Source organism: Lampetra planeri, chromosome 25 (genome assembly GCF_965212315.1).
Source record: "Lampetra planeri chromosome 25, kcLamPlan1.2.h2, whole genome shotgun sequence".
In the NCBI taxonomy this organism is placed as follows: Eukaryota; Metazoa; Chordata; class Hyperoartia; order Petromyzontiformes; family Petromyzontidae; genus Lampetra; species Lampetra planeri.
This window is the reverse complement of record NC_136131.1, coordinates 40,643-68,116: the sequence shown is the minus strand read 5'-3', so window position 1 is coordinate 68,116 and position 27,474 is coordinate 40,643. Positions and strand designations below refer to the sequence as shown.

At 51.4% G+C, this 27,474-nt stretch overlaps 1 protein-coding gene across 3 annotated transcripts in view; it reads right to left on the bottom strand.

Annotated features, from left to right (window-relative positions):
* Nucleotides 1-27,474, bottom strand: part of LOC144727193 (uncharacterized) — a 122,822-nt gene that overhangs the window by 72,859 nt on the left and 22,489 nt on the right. For all 3 annotated transcript variants that reach the window (XM_078605843.1, XM_078605844.1, XM_078605845.1), the window contains 7 exons: nucleotides 20,915-21,009; nucleotides 20,088-20,232; nucleotides 9,486-9,686; nucleotides 8,136-8,349; nucleotides 7,134-7,228; nucleotides 5,227-5,427; nucleotides 3,051-3,175 (listed from right to left, as the gene is read on the bottom strand). In XM_078605843.1, coding sequence (XP_078461969.1) covers nucleotides 3,051-3,175; nucleotides 5,227-5,427; nucleotides 7,134-7,228; nucleotides 8,136-8,349; nucleotides 9,486-9,686; nucleotides 20,088-20,232; nucleotides 20,915-21,009 — 1,076 coding nt within the window. The remainder of the gene's footprint in view (nucleotides 1-3,050; nucleotides 3,176-5,226; nucleotides 5,428-7,133; nucleotides 7,229-8,135; nucleotides 8,350-9,485; nucleotides 9,687-20,087; nucleotides 20,233-20,914; nucleotides 21,010-27,474) is intronic.

Here is a 27,474-nt window from a genome sequence, read left to right as displayed (position 1 = left end):
CCGACCCACTCAGCATCGATATCTGCACTGCGTGGCTCCTCGCTGAAGCCCATGCTCATAAATGACTTCTCACACACTTTTAAACCGTGGACTTCGGTTTTCATGACGTATAACTCTGTCGTTGATTTGTAAAAGGCATTACCCAGCCGAAGTATCGCTTCTAAAATACCAGACTGCTGCTACAAGAATGTGACTGCCGGGGGTTTTCATAGGCAAGCAACCATGCATGACTTGAGAATCCAGTGTGGGTACCCGCTGGTGGGTGTGAGTGCCCGCTGGTGCTAGTGGTGGGTGTGAGTGTAGGTACCCGCTGGTGCTGGTGGGTGTGAGTGTGGGTACCCGCTGGTGCTGGTGGTGGGTGTGAGTGTGGGTACCCGCTGGTGCTGGTGGGTGTGAGTGTGGGTACCCACTGGTGCTAGTGGTGGGTGTGAGTGTGGGTACCCACTGGTGCTAGTGGTGGGTGTGAGTGTGGGTACCCACTGGTGCTAGTGGTGGGTGTGAGTGTGGGTACCCACTGGTGCTAGTGGTGGGTGTGAGTGTGGGTACCCACTGGTGCTAGTGGTGGGTGTGAGTGTGGGTACCCACTGGTGCTAGTGGTGGGTGTGAGTGTGGGTACCCACTGGTGCTAGTGGTGGGTGTGAGTGTGGGTACCCACTGGTGCTGGTGGGTGTGAGTGTGGGTACCCGCTGGTGCTGGTGGGTGTGAGTGTGGGTAGCCACTGGTGCTGGTGGTGGGTGTGAGTGTGGGTGCCCGCTGGTGCTAGTGGTGGGTGTGAGTGTGGGTACCTGCTGGTGGGTGTGAGTGTGGGTGCCCGCTGGTGCTGGTGGTGGGTGTGAGTGTGGGTACCCGCTGGTGCTGGTGGGTGTGAGTGTGGGTACCCACTGGTGCTAGTGGTGGGTGTGAGTGTGGGTACCCGCTGGTGCTGGTGGGTGTGAGTGTGGGTACCCACTGGTGCTAGTGGTGGGTGTGAGTGTGGGTACCCACTGGTGCTGGTGGTGGGTGTGAGTGTGGGTACCCACTGGTGCTAGTGGTGGGTGTGAGTGTGGGTACCCGCTGGTGCTGGTGGTGGGTGTGAGTGTGGGTGCCCGCTGGTGCTGGTGGTGGGTGTGAGTGTGGGTACCCGCTGGTGCTGGTGGGTGTGAGTGTGGGTACCCACTGGTGCTAGTGGTGGGTGTGAGTGTGGGTACCCGCTGGTGCTGGTGGGTGTGAGTGTGGGTACCCACTGGTGCTCGTGGTGGGTGTGAGTGTGGGTACCCACTGGTGCTGGTGGTGGGTGTGAGTGTGGGTACCCACTGGTGCTAGTGGTGGGTGTGAGTGTGGGTACCCGCTGGTGCTGGTGGTGGGTGTGAGTGTGGGTACCCGCTGGTGCTGGTGGTGGGTGTGAGTGTGGGTACCCGCTGGTGCTGGTGGTGGGTGTGAGTGTGGGTTCCCGCTGGTGCTGGTGGTGGGTGTGAGTGTGAGTGCCCACTGGTGCTGGTGGTGGGTGTGAGTGTGGGTACCCGCTGGTGCTGGTGGTGGGTGTGAGTGTGGGTACCCACTGGTGCTAGTGGTGGGTGTGAGTGTGGGTACCCGCTGGTGCTGGTGGTGGGTGTGAGTGTGGGTACCCACTGGTGCTGGTGGTGGGTGTGAGTGTGGGTGCCCGCTGGTGCTGGTGGTGGGTGTGAGTGTGGGTACCCGCTGGTGCTGGTGGTGGGTGTGAGTGTGGGTACCCGCTGGTGCTGGTGGTGGGTGTGAGTGTGGGTACCCGCTGGTGCTGGTGGTGGGTGTGAGTGTGGGTGCCCGCTGGTGCTGGTGGTGGGTGTGAGTGTGGGTACCCGCTGGTGCTGGTGGTGGGTGTGAGTGTGGGTACCCGCTGGTGCTGGTGGTGGGTGTGAGTGTGGGTAGCCGCTGGTGCTGGTGGTGGGTGTGAGTGTGGGTACCCACTGGTGCTGGTGGTGGGTGTGAATGTGGGTGCCCGCTGGTGCTGGTGGTGGGTGTGAGTGTGGGTACCCACTGGTGCTGGTGGTGGGTGTGAGTGTGGGTGCCCACTGGTGCTGGTGGTGGGTGTGAGTGTGGGTACCCGCTGGTGCTAGTGGTGGGTGTGAGTGTGGGTGCCCGCTGGTGCTGGTGGTGGGTGTGAGTGTGGGTACCCGCTGGTGCTGGTGGTGGGTGTGAGTGTGGGTACCCGCTGGTGCTGGTGGTGGGTGTGAGTGTGGGTAGCCACTGGGTGCTGGTGGTGGGTGTGAGTGTGGGTACCCACTGGTGCTGGTGGTGGGTGTGAGTGTGGGTGCCCGCTGGTGCTAGTGGTGGGTGTGAGTGTGGGTACCCGCTGGTGCTGGTGGTGGGTGTGAGTGTGGGTAGCCACTGGTGCTGGTGGTGGGTGTGAGTGTGGGTGCCCGCTGGTGCTAGTGGTGGGTGTGAGTGTGGCTACCTGCTGGTGGGTGTGAGTGTGGGTGCCCGCTGGTGCTGGTGGTGGGTGTGAGTGTGGGTGCCCGCTGGTGCTGGTGGTGGATGTGAGTGTGGATACCCGCTGGTGCTGGGTGTGAGTATGGGTACCCGCTGGTGCTGGTGGTGGGTGTGAGTGTGGGTACCCGCTGGTGCTGGTGGTGGGTGTGAGTGTGGGTGCCTGCTGGAGCTAGTGGTGGGTGTGAGTGTGGGTGCCCGCTGGAGCTAGTGGTGGGTGTGAGTGTGGGTGCCCGCTGGTGCTGCTGGTGGGTGTGAGTGTGGGTGCCCGCTGGAGCTAGTGGTGGGTGTGAGTGTGGGTACCCACTGGTGCTAGTGGTGGGTGTGAGTGTGGGTACCTGCTGGTGGGTGTGAGTGTGGGTGCCCGCTGGTGCTAGTGGTGGGTGTGAGTGTGGGTGCCTGCTGGTGGGTGTGAGTGTGGGTACCCACTGGTGCTAGTGGTGGGTGTGAGTGTGGGTGCCTGCTGGTGGGTGTGAGTGTGGGTACCCACTGGTGCTATTGGTGGGTGTGAGTGTGGGTGCCTGCTGGTGGGTGTGAGTGTGGGTACCCACTGGTGCTAGTGGTGGGTGTGAGTGTGGGTGCCTGCTGGTGGGTGTGAGTGTGGGTACCCGCTGGTCCTGGCGAGCGCTATGGGCTCGGTGGGCACGATGCGAGGAGGTAGGCCGTAGTCGAGCGTGTTGCCCCTCTCCCCGTCGCGCCACACGCTCCGAGCATAGTCGCGCATGGCGGCCACCTGCACGCAGCCCGCGCGGCCAGGGCACGGTCCCAGTCAATCACGCGCACGCACAACGCACGTCACCACACGCAGGCCGACACGCGTGGGACACAACGACAAAGAGCCCCCATGAAGCCTACACATAATTAAGGTTTTTGGGTTAGATCGCGTAAGTATAAATGTGTCATAACCCTCCACCACCCGACACAGCAAATGAATAAGGAATTTGTCACGTAAACATAAAACGCCAATTAGTTACTACTTCAACCCACCGGTGAGTTGGAGAGTAAATCCACAACATTTACAATTTGAGTACGACGTTTCGCTGATAATTACATCCAGCATCATCGGGCGATTTTCCAGAATAGTGAAGCAATCCACCTGCTTCCAATCTTAAATAGAGCAGGACGTCATCACTGAACCCAATCAGGTGCAGAGATCAGAGGCGGAGGAGGGGGGGGTATTGTAATTATATGATAGACTAGCTTTACTACCCGGCTTCGCCCGGGACTTGGATTCACTACACCCGGCCGCCTTTGTCTCCCAAGTGGCAATGTTCACACACCACACGAGTTACTCGTTTGAGGCTAAGTCGATCTAGGGGAGGCCCAGGACCGGTTCAAATAATCGTCACCGGTGGTGGCCGTGAGCAGGAATCGAACTCGGGTCGCCGAGTTCGTAGCGTAGCGCGCTAACCACGACACTACCGCTCCCCCCACACACACACACACACGCGTGTCCATAGGTACACATACACGCGCTTGCTGCATACGGCAGTAAAAGACTCAAATAATAAACCAATGCTGCGCGAAGAACGCCTTAGACCTGCAACACATTTGTATTTCACTTTACCCGTGGAGGATTGACATCAGCAGGCACACTCCGTTAAGCTTCCGCATACGGGTCACATGACAGATGTGACGTCACAGCTCACTTGCCGTGCAAAATATATGGATCATTGCGCCCCCCCCCAAAAAATACAAAAGTCTATTTTTATAATTTTTGCATGGTGTACAGTCTGGAAAGTACCCACATGGCAAATGTCAAGTTTGTTGCATGTCGGGAAGTATGCTAAACATATTGAACAGACACACATATTCACAAATTTCCATTGTTTTATATATAGCTTAGTAATCAGTTAATTAGTATGTGTTTCCTCTATAAGGAATTGTAATTGTAAGATGTATTAATTATTAATATGCTTCCAGGCCGCACTAAGCATGTAGCTGTAAGAGCAGTTAAAATTATTTGTATTTCTCTAAATTTCAATGGATTCTCGAATTAGTCTTGGCCAGTAATAATTAGTTTTACACAACACTTCGACGTTATCAAACAAATTGAGTGTCCTTGTTGGCAAGCATGTTCTGCAACTGGCAACAGTTGTGTTTGAGAGTATTTAATATTTTTTTGGTGTTATTTTAGTCTTACGCTAATGTTACGTCCTGTCTGTCCAATATAGCATCTGCCACATAAGCAATTAATCCAATACACACCTTCTGTTGATAACTTAGGCAATCCATCTTTAGCACAATATACTAGTATTAGAATTTTGTGTACCGTGCCAAATCTTACTTAGATTTTTAGCTTTTCTAAAACTCGAGCTAATTTGTCAGTTACTCCCGCGATATATAGAATTTTTTATTTTTATTTAAAGCTTTCATGAATGCAGGAATTCACTGTTTGGGTCTTTCGGTAAAGTCACATAGATAGAAAAATAATAGATCACGACGTTTCAATCGCAACGCAAGCAATCGTCTTCGCCTGAAGACGATTGCTCTTCGGTAAACGCAGTGTGTTATTTTACCATGTAGGCCGCGTCCAAGCAAAATATCTAGGAAAGGGAGTGTGTTATTCACCTCCATTTCCATGGTGAACTGGATGGCCGGGTTTTGTGAATTGAGATGTATTACTGCTTCAACAGCACTGAAAGAAATCCACAGCCATTAGGCTCGACATCTCGCCGGCAGTTACAACAATTGTTATCAGGCAATTGCCACAATTGTTTGACAAATAAAATTGACAAAAGCTTTTCCCTTGGCGCCCCTTGTCAATGCAGCCAATCGTCAAACCTGTCTGTCCATGACTCCCACGAGCAGCTGGTGCAGGGTCTGCAAGCAGGCCCTCTCCATGCGGTACGTCTCAGCAAAGTCGACACTTCTCTGCTCGAAACGTGGCCGCTGGTGGACCGTGTCGGCGATGATCTGAGCCAGCGCCACCCTCTCCTCTCCGTCCAGGGAGTGCTCGTACGCTTGGAAGTAGCAGTCCACCAGCTGACACACACACACAACACCGAGAGTATCTTTACATCCAAGCGCACATAGGTGTGCGGACCACTTGAGATGACCGCACACAATACTATGGCTGCAAGTTTGGTCGTACATGTTATGTATATCGTTTATTGTTAAAATTGAATCACAGTTCCTATGATTACTGTTGTTACATTGTTTTTATAGCTTTATTTTGGTGATTTCGAAAACATATGGTTAAGCCATGTTTCTTGCGGAAGTGCGGAGTTGGCCTGATAACTTTAATCTAAATTGTCTTCTTCTTGGTTCTTTCGGTAAAGTCACGTAGAAGGGAAGTAATAAAATACTGAAAGAACCAAGAAGATGAATCCCTGCAGTCACGAAAGCTTTAAATCGAAATCGAAATTGTCTTATGGTTGCTATTGTTTGACTTGCATCACACTGGGATTTTTGCACACAGCGTTGTAATACGGTTTTGTTTTGTTTAGGAAAATTAGCTGGTTTATCCAGGATGTTTCTGTTGCGCGTCGTCGCTTTAAGATGTTCTCTGTTCATATTTTGTTTGTTGCGGTTGCATCCGACTCAAGAGCTGCATGGCTCACAGGGCTATACGTAATAAATGAAACTTGAAATTGAAACTTGAATACTAGAAAACCCTTTGACCGGACAATAAAACTTGATCAGCCCTCACATACCGGCGCAAAAGCAGCACAGATCAGAAAACCCCAACTAGGCCAGTTCACACAGACCCTGCCATAACCATCAGCAGTGGACCACATTCACAGCTGAATACAAACCTAGGAACCTGTAAACAATTTCAACAAGAGTCACTGTTGGAATATTTCAATGAAATGACAAATGTGATTCAATTTTCACGATTCAACTCAGTGTCACCACTCAATTCAATTGTTGATTTTTTTTCATTGTGCTCAATGGTCGTGCCTCTAGTGACTACAGCAGTGGTGAATTGAACCCAATTCAGACAGGATATAACCATAATAGAGTTTTTTTGGTTAGATCACGATCTAACCCAAAAAAACTCTATTATGGATGATATTGGTCGCGAAAGCCTATGTGTTAAAAAGGATATAAATATTGAAAAACTTTGTTATACAGCAAATTTGATACATTGCTTATGTTGAGCTTAAGAACCGATATTATCAGCCGAGCGGTGGTGGCTATGTACGTGGCCTGTAATGCTGCACTGTGGAGGCAGCGAGGGTTGGTGGATCATACAGAAGTCGTGAAAACTCCCTTCCTGTGGGCGTCAAGGAGCCATGCTCTGGCTTGCCAAGAAAAGGCAGTACAGCTAAACTGTGGGCTCCACCTGTTGCGTCTGTCTGGAATTGAGTGTTTCCTCCTCGCCGGCGTGGGTCTTCGCCCGGTTCTCCGGTTTCCTCCCATGTATAAACACTCATTAATTGGCCAATAACAACTTCATATAACAGACGACCGCAGAGCTTGAGCATTTGTTGGCACTGGCTCATCACGTGACTGCCTTCCCGCTTGTCTGCGGTTGCTCTCCACGCTTCTAGAGTCGTTCTCTCTCTACGAGAGCGAGCGTATGCTGTGTAATGGCGACACGTTACACGTTGAACATATATTATATTTATTATAATGAACGAATCAACGCTATGCCCCCAGCGCTCCGCGCGAGGGCCCTTGAATGATCCCTGGTCACGGTGTGACAGGGGGGCGGGCTCGCGCCCTGCGACGAACACGGCCGCTACCTGTCGCTTGTCCTGCAGGAAGTCGGCCTCACAGCCCCACAGCTCCATGAGCAGAGAGAATCTGTCAGCCCCCTCTCTGTGTGGTGCCCGCTTCCCTGAAAGTCACTCGCGCGCACGCACGCGCACACACAGTGACGTACGCTCTCCCGTATGAACACAGCATGCAGTGCAGCCTCACGCGCCTGCCCTCACCCCAGAGGCAGACCTCAAAACTACTCAAGGAGTTGGCAGTCCTGAAGTAAAAAAAAAAACTCGACAATAATAATTTTAAAAGACACATTCAAAGTATTTTACCAATAGACCCCATCTCCGCCCCCCACCCCGTTTCTTGGATCGGCCACTGTCTCGCCCAGACAATAACGATGTCCTCTATTCACCCAGGTGGAGCCTCGAGACTCTTTCGCAGGTTCAGAAACAGAACATTGAGAATTTAAATGGAACAAAAGACTTGACGGGTGTGTGCCATACGCGTGGATATGTCGTATTGTGGCAAGACGCCGCTAGCGCGACAGTGGGGATGTAACTGAGATCTCTACTGGATAACATCCACATCGCCGCAGAGCAATCCACGCAATTATCAACTTATCAATTATCAACTTGGTAGATACAAGCATCATTAGGCAGTTTCCAAAATTGGCTCTCCAACAACCCGGTGGTGTTGAAGTAGTAATAAATTCGCACGTTTGTTGACGTGACAACTTCGTGTCGGATAAAGGAGGGTTGACAACACATATTTCAGCTCCGCAATCTTACGCAAAAATCTATTATGGAGACATAAGATTGTGTAGAAGTGAGATCCACTGTGGCATCGCAGTACGATGAGCAATGGGTACAGCAAAGGGTGTCCTTAATCCAAAAGCGGAAAGACCATGGTCGATGATGACAATATCCCACTGATGATGGATGATCACATTAGGCGGCTGCAGCTGAGTGGATGAGACGCACATTGGCAGAACGGGTGAGATGGGCACCGGCGGCCGGTGTCGAGCTGAGCTGCGGTACCCGTGGTGCCGGTGCCCGTCCTGGCGAGGGCGCTGCAGCTCTGAGCCACTAGCAGCAGCTCAGCCTCCAGCTGGCGCAGGTCACTCAGCGCCACGTCGTACATGACCAGCACGCCCTGCGGGTCGCGCACCTGCACCAGCCCCGTGCCCTCCTCGCCGCAGAAGTCTTGATGATTCTCCAGCTCCGTGAGTTCCATGAACTCCACCTCATGCACCTGCAGCGCCGCACGAAGCCGTTACCATGGTACCATTGCGGAGCTGTAACTGCGGTGGCAGCACGGAGTCGTTGCCGCGGCACCACACGGAGCCGTTGCCGCGGTTTCAGCCCGAAGCCGTTGCCGCGGCGCCAGCACGGAGCCGTTACATGGCTTTGGGTAAAAGCTACCCAGACTTGTAAAAGCCTTCAACGTAGCCAGAGCACGTCATCATCATCATTAACAGGCATATTCTATTCAGTGCTGAATGGAGGTCTTTCCACGTTGTTGCCATCCCTCATTGTCCCGCGATGCCACAATTCATCTTGCGTCTGCGCGTTTACAGCCCTTCCGTCAATCCACTACTGGATTAGGGCCTCCTCATGCTGTGCAGCTCACAGGGGTTATGTGACCAAACTTCACTATGCCGGACAATGTGGGTTGGTGAAGGTAGGGAACATAGACTTAGGAGAGTGAAAGTACAGTACAACACTTTTCTGCACTACCATTTTCTGCTCACCACACATGCATTACGAGTGCAATGTAAATTACCAGCCTGCATGTAAACTATGCAGCAATTATGTATTTATTGTGACTCACAATAACAACTGACTTGTTACATTCATAAAAACTGCGGCAAGCTTTTTTTAGCTATTCGACGTCACAGATTTGTGGCACTCGAATCAGACGTTGCTTTGGCAGGAAAAGACGAGCCAAAAGAGAGAGAGGCACTGCCACATAGGGCACTCATCAGTCATGATTTTGCTCTGCAGCGAGCACTCTGGCTGTGTGAATCTGAGCAGGCCATGCATTGTAGGCAGCAGCAGCAGGAGGCAGCAGCAGGTGCTATGCTAAATTTATTTATCCGGGTAAGACCCCAGTGAGCAATGTAGCTCTTTTTCAGAAGCGACCTGGCTATCACAAATAATAGCTCACCGAAGTGGCTTGTCATGTGGAAATGTATAGCAGACAAATACCCGAAATGCATGATGTTGATTATAAATGTGGAAGGAAAAACCGTACGGCCCGGAAAAAAATCCACACGGGGAGACAAGTAAACTCCAAATATACAGCAGGCATCACGGTTGGGATCGAACCCACGACCTCCTGCGTACCAGGTGAGGGAGTTAACATCTCGCCACCGTGGCGCCCCGTACCATGTAGTCGGCCGGAGAGTTGTAGAGGTGCTGCTGGGAGCCGACCCTCCCTGGGAGGGGCGCGCCCCGCCCCCGTGCCGCTCCCACCCAGCCTCCCGAGGTGCTCCCCATGGAGCCACGCTGCCAGCTCAGCCCGGCCTGGTCAATGGTGACGGAGCGCTCCACTGAGCGGAAGTAGTTGAGCAGGCCCAGGCACTCGTGCTGCACCACGCCACAACGAGTGACAACGCGACACTTAGTAGGGACAGCCGGGTGGCCCTAGGGAGTTGTTGCTACGGAAAGGGGGCACTGAGACACACCAACGGCTTCGGCCCGGTTCATCAACGACTGAACGGAAAAAAAAACCCGCCATCGTGAATTTGCTTTGTAAATTAATTGGGGTTATTCCAGCTCTGAAAGAGTCGATAAAATTCAGTTTAAGGTGATGACGCGAAGACAAAAACATGGAAGGGGTGTTATATCTTCTTGGTTCTTTCGGTAAAGTCACGTAGAAGGGAAGTAATAAAATATTAAAAATAAAACATAATAAAATTATTCTCACGACGTTTCGGCCACAACGCAAGCAGCCGTCCTCAGGTGAAAACCAGGTCCGTCGAGGCGACAGAGTCTGAATGAAACAGCACACGAGCTTGGAGCATATATATAAGCTGGGCGCCTTGACAAAGGAATTTGCATATCAAGAGGAATTTAGTATATTTATGGGAAATGCAGGAATGTGATTAGTACTACATATGCATGTGCATTATGCAGGATTAACAGCATCAAAGGGAGCTGCAGTTGCTGCTGCTGCAGTTGCTGCTGCTGCAGTTGCTGCTGCTGCAGTTGCTGCTGCTGCAGTTGCTGCTGCTGCAGTTGCTGCTGCTGCAGTTGCTGCTGCTGCAGTTGCTGCTGCTGCAGTTGCTGCTGCTGCAGTTGCTGCTGCTGCAGTTGCTGCTGCTGCAGTTGCTGCTACTGCAGTTGCTGCTGCTGCAGTTGCTGCTGCAGTTTCTGCTGCTGCTGCAGTTGCTGCTGCTGCTGCAGTTGCTGCTGCTGCTGCAGTTGCTGCTGCTGCTGCAGTTGCTGCTGCTGCTGCAGTTGCTGCTGCTGCTGCAGTTGCTGCTGCTGCTGCAGTTGCTGCTGCTGCTGCAGTTGCTGCTGCTGCTGCAGTTGCTGCTGCTGCTGCAGTTGCTGCTGCTGCTGCTGCAGTTGCTGCTGCTGCTGCTGCTGCAGTTGCTGCTGCTGCTGCTGCAGTTGCTGCTGCTGCTGCTGCAGTTGCTGCTGCTGCTGCAGTTGCTGCTGCTGCTGCTGCAGTTGCTGCTGCTGCTGCTGCAGTTGCTGCTGCTGCTGCTGCTGCAGTTGCTGCTGCTGCTGCTGCTGCAGTTGCTGCTGCTGCTGCTGCTGCAGTTTATGCTGCTGCTGCAGTTTCTGCTGCTGCTGCTGCAGTTTCTGCTGCTGCTGCTGCAGTTTCTGCTGCTGCTGCAGTTGCTGCTGCAGTTGCTGCTGCTGCAGTTGCTGCCTTATCCATTTTAATATAACACTATGTATTATTCTACCCACTCTAATGTATATCACACTGCTATATATTTACTATACAATTACGACACCATACATTACTCTGCACACTGCACCATGCCAGTGAGTGGAACGCGGTCTGAAAGTCACCGTAAACGTGAACACAATCAGTTAAGATCCGAAATGGTTTATTACGTCCTTCCAATGATTGCTAAGCCAGAATCCATCTTCTCGGTTGAAATTGTCTCTACAAACGGATGCGGTCCGAGACATGTCGTTTGGTTTCTCCAATGTAACTGCTACCACAGAGGCAACTTAGTTTGTAGAGACAATTTCAACCGAGAAGATGGATTCTGGCTTAGCAATCATTGGAAGGACGTAATAAACCATTTCGGATCTTAACTGATTGTGTTCACGTTTACGGTGACTTTCAGACCGCGTTCCACTCACTGGCATGGTGTAGTGTGCAGAGTAATGTATGGTGTCGTAATTGTATAGTAAATATATAGCAGTGTGATATACATTAGGGTGGGTAGAATAATACATAGTGTTATATTAAAATGGATAAGGCAGCAACTGCAGCAGCAGCAACTGCAGCAGCAGCAGCAACTGCAGCAGCAGCAGCAACTGCAGCAGCAGCAGCAACTGCAGCAGCAGCAGCAACTGCAGCAGCAGCAGCAACTGCAGCAGCAGCAGCAACTGCAGCAGCAGCAGCAACTGCAGCAGCAGCAGCAACTGCAGCAGCAGCAGCAACTGCAGCAGCAGCAACTGCAGCAGCAGCAACTGCAGCAGCAGCAACTGCAGCAGCAGCAACTGCAGCAGCAGCAACTGCAGCAGCAGCAACTGCAGCTCCCTTTGATGCTGTTAATCCTGCATAATGCACATGCATATGTATTACTAATCACATTCCTGCATTTCCCATAAATATACTAAATTCCTCTTGATATGCAAATTCCTTTGTCAAGGCGCCCAGCTTATATATGTAATGTAGTAACTTGACGGGAGACGACCTCACGGGTAGAACACTCTTTATTAACACCAACTTATATTACACGGGTGGCTAACTGCAGCCTAACCCACGGGGTTCCCCTGGCTACACCCACACGGGCTCTTACGCCCCGTAGCTTCTCGGAACCCACCCGGCTGGGGTGTCCGTCTCGACTCTGGGTCCCACAGCCTCGTCCCACATGGACGTCAGACCACGGGTCCCACAGTCTCGCCTCCGAGCCACACAGGGTCCCGGCCCTTACAAGGACAGCGGAACTAGGGGTCTCAGGGCCCTACCTCTTCAACTCCGTCTTCGATCTTCAACTGGTTAACAACTCCCCGAGTGCTCCCGCGCGTCCCCCCCCATAGTCCCTCATGCGGACGTCGCTGAGAGCACCCACCCCAGTTGACCAATCACTGCGCGCTGCCCACGATCCCATTTCCCATCCCGTGTCAGCGCGCACAACCACGCACCCCGCGCCGCCCCGTGATCTCTCACTGTCGGCGCGCGTCAACACCACCACTACATCACCCCCTACCACATAGCTCGCAGCCGACCCGGCTGCTATAAAAAATATTTATTACCCCCCCCCCCCCCGTGTGTGCCCCGTAACACAAGCAACAATCACAACAACACAACACAACAATAACTCCGCCATCCGCAAGAATCAGAACATAGCACCGCAACAACAAGAACAATATGTACAATATGTACAACCCGGCGAGCGACAACAATAAATGTGTATGCAAAAAAAAATTACTCGTGCAGCGTCCCTTCATTTCCGAGCGCCCCTTGAACGGGACATTATACCGGGCAGAAGAGGAACGTGGCGGCGAGCTGCAATCTCGGTCCCTCCCCTCTTTTTTTTTTTTTTCATGAAAAGTGTCGTGTCTTAGCACGAGTCCGCCTGGCCGGTCCGTCGTACGGCACCAGACGCGGTTGACCGTCCGGTGGTGCCGGCAGTCCAGGAAGGCACAGGGGGAGGCATCGGAGATCCGCGCGTGCCTCGGGGTTCCGGTTCACGACGGTCAACAGCCGTCAAGTCCGAGACACCTGGGAGTGGGTCAGGTAGAGACACATGAGGATCAGACTGCGACACATCCCTCCCCGAGTCGACGGCCACATCACACGCTCGGTCGTTACAGCACAAAGGGAGGTCATGCGGTGCCGCGAAGGGTTTCAGCCTGGTGGGGTGTACGTACCAACGGCGTTTTTCCCATTTAATCTGGATACTCTGGGGTCGTGCAATACGCACGATTTCCACGGGTCCCCTCCATGGTCTCAACAATTTAGGGGACGTAGCCAACGGTGCATGTGGGCAGTGCAGCCAGGCCTGATCGCCTGGTTTCCAATCGTGCGTATACACCTTTCGTGCATGCAATCTTTCGTTAGCGATCTGGCGAGACCTTGAATTCAACCTCGCAGCCTCTCGCGCTTCAGCCAGTTTGGCGATATTAAATTTGATGTGGTCGGCCAATTTAGATTTCGCACGTGGCTGGGAAATCCCCAGTTGGACATCCATGGCCGGATCGGCCTCCCGCCCATACATGAGAAAAAATGGGGAAAACCCCGTCGCCGCATGGGGGGCCATTCGATAGGCCGCGAGTACCCCAGGTACCTGTAAGTCCCAGACCTGTTGGCACAGCATAGAAGTAATCGTCCTGTTTAGACGTTCAACCATTCCATCAGTCTGCGGGTGGTACGGGGAGGTACGCACTTTCTTCGTACCCAACAGGTCGCACACCTCGCGCAACAAAACGCTCGAAAAATTCTTTCCTTGGTCCGTCAGCAAGCGTTCGGGGGCGCCTTTGTCCAAAACATAGCCCTGGACAAAGGCGTCCGCCACTGCCGCAGCCGACTGGTTGGCGAGTGGCCACGCCATGGGCCATCGGGTGAAGTATTCGACGCCAACCAGCAGGTACTTGTTACCCCTAGGTGTAGCGGGAAAGGGCCCCAAGATATCGAGCGCAACCAGTTCGTTCGTGCGCGAAACCTGAATGGATTGTAGCGGTGGATTAGCCGCTATTTGTGGCGGTTTTCTTTGAGCGCACCCCACACATCCCTTGAGGATGTTTGCCACGTCGCTCCCCATACCCGGCCAATAGTAGTCCTGTTGGAGTAGGGCGAGCGTTTTGTGAAATCCCAAATGCATGAGTCGTTCGTGAGCAGCCAGAACGACCCTACCCCACATAGCAGATGGAACAACGAGCGTATGACGCCGGGACATATTGTCCCACTTCATCAGGAGGCCCTGTCTGACCACCCAGGAACCGACCCGCGTCCCCCCCCCCCGGGAGCCTCTGCCTTCCGACGCAACGTGAGTAGGGAACTGTCGGCCATTTGGAGACGGCCCCACTCGATAAGAGGCAACGCGAGTAACGAGTCCCCGCCCGTGGGAGCGGCGGGCGCGTCGACCCCCGGAGCGTCAGTGGCGGCGAGCAAAACTTCCGCGGGGACGGTGACAGGGGGTTTACACTGCGCCGATCCCAGAAGACATGCGCATTCCGAGCGAGGCGACAACCGCGACAAGGCATCCGCATTCGAGTGCCGCAATCCCTTACGGTAAATCGTCGTGAATTGGTAGTCTTGGAGGACCTCCAGCCATCGGGACAATTGGTCGGAGGGTTGCGCCACCCGCATTGCGTATTGGAGAGCCGCGTGGTCCGTACGAACAGTAAAATGACGGCCGTAGAGATACGACCTGAATTGCTGTATAAAAAAAACGATCGCTAGCAATTCACGACGTGTTACACAGTAGCGTTGTTCCGCAGGTGACAAAACTCTGCTACCGTAGGCGACCACCCGTTCGACCCCCCCGACCACCTGTGAGAGCACTCCCCCGATTCCCGTGTTACTGGCATCCGTGTCAAGCAGGAACGGTTGCGTGAAATCGGGTAACACAAGGGAGGAGCCCGCACCAAGGCGTCCCGAAGGGAGCAGAACGCAGCCTCCTCTTCCGGCCCCCAGTGAAACCTTACCCCTTTAGCCGTCAAAGCGTGTAGGGGCCTGGCTATGGTGGCAAAATGTTCAACAAAACGGCGGTAGTAGGAGGCGAATCCTATGAAGCTGCGGACTTCAGTGACTGAGGTTGGCGTTGGCCACGAGCTGACGCAGTGCGTCTTAGCAGGGTCTGTAGAGATCCCTGAACGGCCAACGATATGCCCCAAGTACCTGACCGATTCCCGAAGCAGGTGACATTTAGCCAGTTTAAATTTTAATTTAGCGGAACGCATCCTGAGGAACACCCCTCTCAATCGCTGGAGGTGCTCCTCGAAAGTCCGGCTGAAAACGATGATATCATCGAGGTAAATCAAACAGGTGTCCCATTGGAGTCCTGACAAAACCAATTCCATGAGCCTCTGGAACGTGGCGGGAGCGGAATGTAAGCCCATGGGCAATCGATTGAATTCAAATAGGCCTCCTGGTGTCCGGAAAGCGGTCTTTGGTTTCGATTCCTCATCGAGGGGCAATTGCCAAAATCCCGAAAGCAGGTCAAGCGTCGAAAAAAACTGTGCTCCCGCCAAGGCATCCAGCGACTCATCCATCCTGGGGAGTGGATACGCGTCGGCCATCGAAATTTTATTTAGGCGGCGGAAATCCACACAAAACCGCAAGGACCCGTCCTGTTTTTTAACAAGGACGATGGGAGCACCCCACGGACTGGAAGAGGGCGAAATGATGTCGGCAGCCAACATGTCATTAACAGCCGACTGCACATGCTCCTTCTCGGCTGGGCTGAGCCGGAAGGGATTCTGCCGAATAGGGGCCGCGTCACCCGTCGCTATGTGATGGCGCAACAGGTCCGTGCAGCCAATATCGTACTTGTGTCTGCTAAACACGTCAGCGAATTCGAGTAGCAGGCCCCTCAATGCTCCCAACTGCACACTAGACAAGTTACTAGACCCAGCACACAACGAGTCCAACCATTCTGTCCCCTCCTCCAATGGAGGATGCGTATCGAGGCTAGAATCCGCATGTGCAACGAGCTGTTCATCGACGGGTAGCGGCGCCGCGTGAGCCAGCACCGTGCCCTGTGTAATTACAGCTGGCCGCGATCCCGTATTCAGAACCATAACGAACGGATCCCTGTCCGCCCGCACCATGGTCTGAGCTACCGCTAAGTCGAGGCCCCCAACAGCTCTGTTTGACGGCCCCAACAGAACACCTTGTTCCGCCGCATCCACGCCGAGGGGTTTTCGCAATCGAAGGGGTACCAACATTTGCGATCCCGGGGGCACCCGCACAGTCTGAGTTGCCAGCGCCTGAACTGTAGCACAAACCGTGCGTATTTTGGTAGGACTCGTTAAAAATGCAACCCGCCGACCCGATGGAAGCTCAATGCAGGCCTGATCGACGAGAATTTTAATGGGCATTTTAGCCAGAAAGTCCGTACCCAGTAAACAAGGAACTGCCAGAGATGATGACACAAAAATAGGACCCGCCAATTTGATATCGCCAATACAAATAGTCGCCCGAATCTGTCCGATGATTCCCAAAGAACCCCCGTTCGCCGTGTAAAACGGTACAGCCAACGGAAGAAGGGGTCGACTTTGGACGGGGAGGATGTTATAAATAAGGTCCGAAATGATAGTGGCCGACGCACCCGTCTCCACCAGCACCCGGACCTCAACCCCGTCAATAAAACCCGTTACTACGGACGACCCGGCCGACGCAGCCACTATCCTGTGGGCCAACTCGGACCATTTGACTGCTCCCAGGCCGTGTACGAACCCCCCTCGCCGAACCGAATCCCCGGTACCCATACGCGGTCCCCCCACCGCGAAGCGGCGACCCGAGTGTGCCGTGTATGTGGACCGAGCGTGTGGGGTGCCGCGACTTGCCGGGGTTAGCTGGGACGACTTGGGGCCTTGGTCGTCGTCCGGACGTGGTCCCGTGGCGCACTGACGCGGAGCCCGGCACCCGGACGCGACGTGACCCCGAAGGCCGCAGTTGTAACACATGACGAGGGACGTCGTAGGTTTCGGTTGCTCCAGCTTGCGGGACGATCGTATGGGCGAACGACCTCCCGATCTCCACTCCCCCGGTCTCGACACGGTGAAGGCCTCCTCCCGAGCCGTAGCAGTCTGAGGCTCGGCGACCGTCGCGGCAGGTGTCGCGATCCCCGCCGATGCACAGACGACCGCCCGCTTGCGTTTGAGGACCTCGTGTGCGTGGATACCTGTAGCAACCCCCAAGGAGCAGATGTCCATTTCGTCCGCCGTATTGATGGGGACTCCCAGGTCGTGAGCCAACGCCAGCAGCTGCTCTGTCACCATGGCGTCCTTCCCCTCCTTGTCCATGCGGGGAAAAGCGGCGTCCGCCAGGGCGAGCAGCGCCGTGCGATAGGCGAGCGTAGTTTCTCCAACCATCTTACGCCGTTCGTAAAACTGGTGGCGACAGGTCGAGGGCGGTCCGAACACCTTAGCCATGAGATGTAGCGCGGCCGGGAGCGTTGAGCGGGACGACCTCGGGGCGGATGTGAAGGCCGCAAGTGCGTCGTCGTCGAGCATCGCCGGCAGCGCGCGTAGGGCAGTGGTGTCGGACCACCCCGACATCTCTTGATGTGCGAGGAACCTTCATTGGAAGGCCCCCCAGTCGCCCCCGTCTGCCTTGAACGCCGTCAGCGCGGGCAGTCTTTGTTGGAAGACCTGGTCGTCGTCCTCCGATGAATGCTTTTCCCGCGCGCCGCTGTGGTTGACGAAAATGTCGGCTCCGTTGGCAGGCGCATGGTGGAGAGTTTTGGCGCGCGCCGATGACGCGGGCTGTGTAGAGTGGAGGTCCCCGACCACGTGGTGTCCACGCTTCCCGCCAATCGATGGTGGACCCTCAAAAATGGCGCCAATTTCAAAACTTTCGGCGCGGAGCGCGTTTTGGCGGGATCCCTCCGGCCGCGCTCCCTCCTCCACCCTCGTAGTTGTCCTCCCGCCTGCTGAAACGGTGATTTCTGCCAAAATTGAAGCGGCGGCGAGCAGCAACTCCGCCAGGCGGGAGTGTGCATCCTGTAGGCCGGTGTCGGAGGCGAGCGGAGCGTCGGCCATCGCCGCGAAGTGCTGCATCGGCGGCAACTCTTCGTCCTCGCCTTCCGAGGCTTGTGGCTCCGGTACGTCGTCGTCTTCCCGATCTCGCTCGTGGGTACGGGTAGTCTTCCTAGGATCCATCCTTTTGAAGACAGGTTTACTTCTGACGCCAGTTGTAATGTAGTAACTTGACGGGAGACGACCTCACGGGTAGCACACTCTTTATTAACACCAACTTATATTACATGGGTGGCTAACTGCAGCCTAACCCACGGGGTTCCCCTGGCTACACCCACAAGGGCTCTTACGCCCCGTAGCTTCTCGGAACCCACCCGGCTGGGGTGTCCGTCTCGACTCTGGGTCCCACAGCCTCGTCCCACATGGACGTCAGACCACGGGTCCCACAGTCTCGCCTCCGAGCCACACAGGGTCCCGGCCCTTACAAGGACAGCGGAACTAGGGGTCTCAGGGCACTACCTCTTCAACTCCGTCTTCGATCTTCAACTGGTTAACAACTCCCCGAGTGCTCCCGCGCGTCCCCCCCCATAGTCCCTCATGCGGACGTCGCTGAGAGCACCCACCCCAGTTGACCAATCACTGCGCGCTGCCCACGATCCCATTTCCCACCCCGTGTCAGCGCGCACAACCACGCACCCCGCGCCGCCCCGTGATCTCTCACTGTCGGCGCGCGTCAACACCACCACTCCATATATATGCTCCAAGCTCGTGTGCTGTTTCATTCAGACTCTGTCGCCTCGACGGACCTGGTTTTCACCTGATGACGGCTGCTTGCGTTGTGGCCGAAACGTCGTGAGAATAATTTTATTATGTTTTATTTTTATTATTTTATTACTTCCCTTCTACGTGACTTTACCGAAAGAACCAAGAAGATGAATCCCTGCAGTCACGAAAGGGGTGTTATAATAATGCAATAATTCAAGCAATACTTAATCATAATTCAGTAGATTTTTCTGTCATATAATGGTTAGTCCTATTGCCTGTATTATGGAGATAATCAAAAAGATAAAATAAGAGCAGACGAACAAGGAGAACTATGATCATTCAATTACTTGCTGTGATGTAAATGTAAAAAAACCTATTCCACCAAACCAGTGCTGTGAACATGTTTTATCACGCTCAAATACAGAACTTGTCTCTCATAATAAACTGAGTTAGCAGTGAAAACTCTACATCACTCTATTTTTTAGGAGACTTCTATCTATAGGACAAGCACTGTGGACTTGCTGTACCCAGTTTATCATTCCCAAGAGGCTTATGGGCTAAATTAATGCTTGACTTAGATTTCATCTCACAACCTTTCAACTGTGGGACGACCCCCAAGACAAAGCGTTACATCGGCAGATTAAATCATCAAGAAGGAACAAACATCTTGAGAAAATTAATGCTTTATTGATTTATAAGTGCTTTTTGTGTCAGATCGGACAAGTAAATTGTGTTTTAAACCCTCCTCCAACCGACATGGCCAATTAATATAACAGTCCCGTGAATAAGCGTGACAATTTATTACCGCTTCAGCACCACCGGTGTATCAGGCAGCGATCCACACCCATTTAACAATTGAGTATGACGTTTCGTTGGTAGTTCACAACCAGCATCATCATGATGATGCACGTTTGTTCACGTGACAACAACTTAATTAAGTGGCTGCATTGGGTGGAAGAGGGTGTACGACACACGTTTTACATAACGCTATCGGACCCAAAAATCTATTACGAATTGTAATATTGGTCATTCAAGCCGACGTGAGATTACACAATCAATATTATCCATAATAAATGTTTATTGAGTTAGATCACCTAAATATAAATGTGTCATTAAACCTGTGTCATTAAACCTGTCACCACAGCCAATTAGTAAGGTTTGCCACGTAAACAGAACATGCCAATTACTTACTACTTCAGCACACCGGTGATTAACTGCTTTAGTGTCAGATGGTGGCGGGTTTAGTGACACATTTCCGCGATCTAACAAAAAAAACCTTTATTATGGTGTGAGATAAATTGCTTGATTGTTTGTTGTGGGAGAGAACAAAAAGACGCTATAAATAAATGCAGAACGAGGGCCCAGGTGAATGTTTGCTCTCACCTGCAACTCGCGTATGCGCAAGTGGCGGAGGAACATGAAGGCAAGGTAATCTCCCTGGACGTGGCCTCCTACCCCGGCCTCCCGGTCCTCATCGTCCCGCTCCTCGTCCATGCCCAGCTGCTGCAGGGCGCTGCGTAGGCTATACCTGTCACAGGATAAGCGAGCAAGCGAGCGAGCACCGATGTTCCCATGACCCCTGCACTGAACGGAAGCTCCCCACAGAACACTGTTACAGTATACACACTGTTTGAACGCCTCTGCTGTGAAAACGCGGCAATCATCCAGGGCGGACAGGCAGAATCGAGTGTAGGACATCAAAAATTGCTTTCACAGATTTGTTGCTTTTTGAACAGGGAACGTGTTGTGAAATTATAAAACTGCCTCTCTCACCAAATATGTAAAAAAATAACTAATTATGATTTCTACCTCTGAGATACAAAAACAGTGACATATCATAGTAAAAATTCAAATATCTCTCAAAACTGAAAGAGGGGAAAACTGAATGTAAATGCAACTGCCACAAATTGCAAAGATTTACAGATTTTCCAGGGCAGCTGCCTCAAAAGGAGGATGACAATCAGAACAGGTGGCAGCCCTTTTGTGGCTGTGGTCTCATGTGCGCATGAGAGCGAGGCCTAGGAGCCTGGTGAGGCTTGTAGCTTAGTTAAGCCTATGAGCCTGGTGAGCCCTAGAAGCTTGGTGAGGCATTGGAGCCTCGTGAGGCCTAGGAGCTTGGTGAGGTATAGGAGCCTGGTGAGGTCTAGGAGCTTGGTGAGGCATAGGAGTCTGGTGGGACCTAGGCGCCTGGTGAGACCTAGGCGCTGTACCCGCTGCTGGCACTTGCTGCGGTGTGGCTGGTCCGTGGAACGTGAGTGGGCCTCGGCTCCTCGCCGGGATGGGACGGACTCCCGTCGCCACTCTCCTGTGTGCGGCAGCAGCAGCACATGGGTGTCACAGAGCAGAACAACACCATTCAAATTCGGTAGCATGTAATGAATGCTCACATTTGCTTGGCTGACAAGTATAGAGGAGTAAAATACGCGGTACACACTGTTAACCGAGGGCAAACAGATGCGGGTGTGCAACATGGGATTGCACGAACAAACTGCCACCTAATTAAGGGGCGAAGCGGGTGCAAACCGGGTCGACCGGTTGTGCACGCTGACACCGGAGGTGTTGCCAGGGAGACGGGAGATAAGGGTTGATTAATGGGCTGACAGGCACCAGCCTGGCTAGCCTCAAAGATACACACGAGAGCTCTCGAATAATTGGCAGGAGGATATAAGGACGTGTGCATGAGCGGAGCGGGATTAGTTGTTGCTGCCGCTCAAGCCGTCAATGGACCTCAACCCTCACGAGTCGCCGGGCGGGTGATGGTTGATCCCCCTACCCGGGACAGACGAGTGAGTGGGTCTGAGGAAGTGTAGGCGAGGGCAGTGGTGGAGTGTGAGAAGCTGCTGGGTGCTGAGGCGCTGGGTACAAACCTGTGTGAGAAGCTGCTGTGTGCTGAGGCACTGGATGCGAAGCCTCTGTGTGTGAAGACGCTGAGTGCGACTAAGCTGTGGGTGAAGATGCTGGGAGCAGAGCTGCCGAAGGCAGCATAGGTGAGGTGAAACGTAGAGATGAATGGAAGGAGTTAGATCTAAGTGACCGTGTAGATAGTTCTCGAGGAGTGCCTGCAACTGGTGCAAGAATAGATTAATAAAGTAAGCAGGTGACTTGTTACAACTTGTCTGTCTGAGTGATTTTTCAAGACACTACACACGTTTCTATGGACTTAAACAGAGTATGAAATAGAATATCCAACAATAAGATTCAAGTTAATTTCGATGAACCAGGTGAGAACTCAATCAACCACGATAGTCTCATTTGCATGAGTGACCTGGGGTATTAGTCTGCCAGTAGAAGGTGATGTTTGCTGCGATGAATAATCTCAATTGAGTCGTTAGAGGGCAAGTTGCGAATTTCACTATGTAACACAATTTTTGTGCCTAAAAAGTAGAGAAAATGGCTATTATTCCCCACAAACTTTGCTTTTGTCATCAGGACAGTGATATTTTGAAATGTACCTATTTTCAATGAGAAAACGGGCGAATTTGTGTTGTTTCGTTCACATAAAGTCATAAAAAACAACATATGACTCAAAATTAACATGTATTTATACTAAAGTAATACAAAAATTACAACAAAATATTTAAAAGTGAGTAGTTTATCGAGATTTACAATTATACTGTAAATCACTTTCTCGTTATACTGTCCTTGGTAGCAGCGTTCAAAGTCCAGTACAGCGGTACCTCGGTATACGTCGTTAATTCGTTCCAGAAGGTAGGACTTATACCGAAAATGACGTATACCAAATGGATTTTTCCCATAAGAAATAAAGGGAAAGGAAATAATCCGTTCCAGAGCATAAGAAATTATATTTTATATGGCATATTATACATTAATGGGGTTGTATAAAATAATTTAGACACTAATTACTAAAATGCATACAGAAGCCACGTGACCGCGCTGCTGCCAGCTGCGCTGGTCACGTGGCGTGCCTCAACCCTGCACGTCGCGCGGGCCTCGACCTGGGGCTCCACCCTCCATGGGGGCAGCCCCCCAGACCCCCGCTCCTCTCCCCCACGTCCCCCGCCCCTCTCCCCCACGCCACCCCGCCCCTCTCGCTTTGTTTCAGTCGTGAATAGGGCATACTCGGGTACGCGGTGACTCATCCCGACCCATACAAGTTCTAGCAAACGCGTCGTATCCCAAGACATTTTTCTCTCGTAAAAACACGACGTATACAAAATTCGACGTATTCCAAAGCGGTCGTATACCAAGGTACCACTGTATATCCTGATGGAAGTGCTCGCCTTTCTCCTACGAGTACGCTCCCATGTTTTCTTTGAATTTACAAAGATAAGGATCAAGGATATGGACTTTGAGGGACATCCGACAGCCCATTGTGCTGTCGTTCTTCACCAGTCTCAACCAGCTCCACATAGTTTTCGACCTTGTGATTGCCCAGGAAGCCACAAACCACTGTGACAAAGCTGTTCCAAGCCACTTTCTCCTTACTAGTGAACTGCTTGGGGAATTAATTGCACTCCAGGATCTTCTTTATCTGTGGTCTGACGAAGACACCGGCTTTGACCTTTGCCTCAGACAACTTAGGGAAGAAGTCTTGAAGGTACTTGAAGGCAGCCAAATCCTTATCTACAGCTCTGACAAATTATTTCATAAGGCCCAATTTGATGTGCAGTGGTGGCATCAGCACCTTCCGGGGGTCCACCAGTGGCTCCCACTTGACGTTGTTCCTCCCCACAAAGAACTCGGTCCGCTGTGGCCAGTCCCGCCTGTGGTAGTGCGCCTTGGTGTCCCTGCTGTCCCAAAGGCAAAGATAGCAGGGAAACTTGGTAAAACCGTCTTGGAGACCCATCAGGAATGCCACCATTTTTAAGTCTCAGATGACCTCCTAACCGTACTCATCATACTTCAAGGCATCCAGCAAGGTCTTGATGCTGTTGTAATCCTCTTTGAGGTGCATCGAGTGAGCCAGGGGAAGAGACTGGTACTTGTTACCATTATGGAGAAGCACGGCTTTTAGGCTCCTGGATGAGCTGTCAATGAAGAGGCGCCACTCATTCTGGTTACAGGCGATTCCGATTGCCTCGAACAGACTGGTCACATTGTGGCAGAAGCAGAGCCCATCTTGACGGGTGAAGAAGTTGCAAAAAGGTTTGTGACACTTTCTCTGATCTGCAACTTGCACACTTTCATCCAACAAGTTCCACTGCTTGAGCCTAGACGTCAAAAGCTCGGCATTGGACTTGGTGAGACCAAGATCTCTGATCAAGTCGTTGAGGTATTTTTGGTTGGGGTAGTATGGGTTTCTCTCCTCAGCTCCACCTCTGAAATTGTCATCTGGATCTACAACGTCTTCATCGTTCTGACTTGCTGCTCTCTTCTAAAGACAGCTGCTCTCTCACCGGAGGAGAGGGTATGGGGACCTCTAGGCAGTGTGGCACCAGGGCGATGGATGAAGGAATGTCCGGATACGTGATAGCAGGTGCATTATTGCCAGTCCGACATTTGTAAGGGTCCACCATGCAGAAGTAGCAGTTCCTTGAGTGGTCAGTGGGTTCCCGCCAAATTCTTGGGATAGCGAACTTCGTGGCTCTCTTTTCCCCTCTGTACCGTCCTACAAAAATGCATTTATTTCACCCATGACTAATGTGTAAGAGATTCTCGCAACATTTTTCATATATGTAATAAAAGACTCCGTCAGGCACTGCTGGTCTCCGTTTGTCTTTTATTCAAGTTCTTTCTCCGCACCCCGCTGGTCTCCTCCGCGGACCAGCGTCGTCTCGCGCGCGCCCTGCACGCGCTTCCTCCTCAGCTCCTCCACTCGTCCTCACACCCCGCTGGTCCTGACAAGGAACCAGCGTCTCCTCTCGCGTGCCGCGCACGCTCCTCTCGCGTGCCGCGCACGCTCCTCCGTTAGCTCCTCCTCGCGCGCGCCCCGCACGCGCTCTCCCGTCAGCTCCTCCCCGCTCCGCACACCGCTGGCCGACGGTGTGCCGAAGCCCCATCAGCCACGTGGCTGATGGCACGGCGGCCACCCAACGTGGTCCCGCTTCTTCACTCCAACAACTGCCCCGATCTCTTCTGGGCTCCCACTTATATCTTCTCCCCCACGTGACTCTGATACCTCCCCTTCCGGATCGTCAAATCCGGCCTTCCCATACTGCCCTGCTGGCTCCACCCCCATTCACCTCGCTTCCCATTGGAGCCGAGGTGAACGGCGGCCCCTCCCACACGCCCACCATACCGGGCTCCGCCCCCCAATACCCCGGGCCGTGTGATTGGGCCAGAGCCCAGCAGCAACCCCATTTACGCTCGCATTACATATATGATCTATTTTTCCAATAGCATTAAAAATTGTAAAACATTTTTTAAAATTACAATTAAAATGTTTTATTACAAATTTGATAACATAAAATTCCAAGTAACAATTGTCCATCTTACATTCCAGAGTTTTTTTACATTGCTCACAGGTGAAATGAGGTGCCCAGGGTTTGTCTTGATCCCCGACAGGCATGCCAAAATATGCCTTGTAGGCCTCACACATCTTAGCAGATGCTTCCACAGAGTACTTTTTCGCTCTTGTCTTGATAAATTGGAAGCAGACATAGCAAAATGTGTCTGCCGGATGCTTGCAGCTTCTTGATGCCATCTCAGAAAAATCCAGATATGTATCCAATTAGGCAGCTGGAACTAAACTGAACTGGTGGGCTTAAGGCTCCAGTATTGACTACTATGTATATTACTGGAAAGTTCTAGAATGTTTTAGAAGTTACTTCAAGTTTACTCAGCACTCAATCTATGTAGAATGTTCTGGAAAATATGTCAATTTAAAAATATCACTGTCCTGGTCACAAAAGCAAAGTTTGTGGGGAATAATAGCCATTTTCTGTTCTTTTGAGGCATATGCAATTAGGAAATAACAATCTTAATTTTAGAACTTTCGTGACTGCAGGAATTATTATTTGGTTCTTTCGGTTAAGTCACGTCTAAAGATAAAATAATAAATTAAATTAAATAATAGAATACGACGTTTCGATTGCAACACAAGCAATCATCATCAGGTATAATGAAATAGCGACATAATATCTAACCAGAAAACTATAGACAGACATATTAGCAGACAGATATCACAAGATACATACATAGCGAGAGCAACACAGGTGACAGAGAGGGGTGATCGTCTCTGTGGGGTGGCCTTAAATAGACAGAGGGGGGGCGGAGGCAGAGAGAGGGAGGGGGGTTAGAAAAAATTAGCATATCAATGAGTGGTCCAAAAGAAAACGTGGTGCTGCGAGTACGATGGCACAGCAAGCAAGCCTGAAAATCAGGAGAAAGACACACTAAAATTAAATAACCTAGTAAAATATCGAAATGTAATGTAATACAACACAGAGGGTCGGTCAACACACAATTAACGCATAGCCTGGTTGATTACGTATTTCAAAGATTGCTAAGTTAGAATTTAAGTGTGAACATTCTAAAGAGGACACAGGCAGATAAAACAAGTCGCCAGAGAGAGAGAAAAAAGATAAGCTTAAAACTTCCCCGTAGAAGTGGTTCAATCTTAATTTTAGAACTTTCGTGACTGCAGGAATTATTATTTGGTTCTTTCGGTTAAGTCACGTCTAAAGATAAAATAATAAATTAAATTAAATAATAGAATACGACGTTTCGATTGCAACACAAGCAATCATCATCAGGTATAATGAAATAGCGACATAATATCTAACCAGAAAACTATAGACAGACATATTAGCAGACAGATATCACAAGATACATACATAGCGAGAGCAACACAGGTGACAGAGAGGGGTGATCGTCTCTGTGGGGTGGCCTTAAATAGACAGAGGGGGGGCGGAGGCAGAGAGAGGGAGGGGGGTTAGAAAAAATTAGCATATCAATGAGTGGTCCAAAAGAAAACGTGGTGCTGCGAGTACGATGGCACAGCAAGCAAGCCTGAAAATCAGGAGAAAGACACACTAAAATTAAATAACCTAGTAAAATATCGAAATGTAATGTAATACAACACAGAGGGTCGGTCAACACACAATTAACGCATAGCCTGGTTGATTACGTATTTCAAAGATTGCTAAGTTAGAATTTAAGTGTGAACATTCTAAAGAGGACACAGGCAGATAAAACAAGTCGCCAGAGAGAGAGAAAAAAGATAAGCTTAAAACTTCCCCGTAGAAGTGGTTCAATCTTAATTTTAGAACTTTCGTGACTGCAGGAATTATTATTTGGTTCTTTCGGTTAAGTCACGTCTAAAGATAAAATAATAAATTAAATTAAATAATAGAATACGACGTTTCGATTGCAACACAAGCAATCATCATCAGGTATAATGAAATAGCGACATAATATCTAACCAGAAAACTATAGACAGACATATTAGCAGACAGATATCACAAGATACATACATAGCGAGAGCAACACAGGTGACAGAGAGGGGTGATCGTCTCTGTGGGGTGGCCTTAAATAGACAGAGGAGGGCGGACGCAGAGAGAGGGAGGGGGGTTAGAGAAAAAATTAGCATATCAATGAGTGGACAACAAAACGTGGTGCTGCAAGTGCGATGACACGGCAAGCAAGCCTGAAAATCAGGAGAAGGACACACTAAAATTAAATAACCTAGTTAATTGTGTGTTGACCGACCCTCTGTGTTGTATTACATTACATTTCGATATTTTACTAGGTTATTTAATTTTAGTGTGTCTTTCTCCTGATTTTCAGGCTTGCTTGCTGTGCCATCGTACTCGCAGCACCACGTTTTCTTTTGGACCACTCATTGATATGCTAATTTTTTCTAACCCCC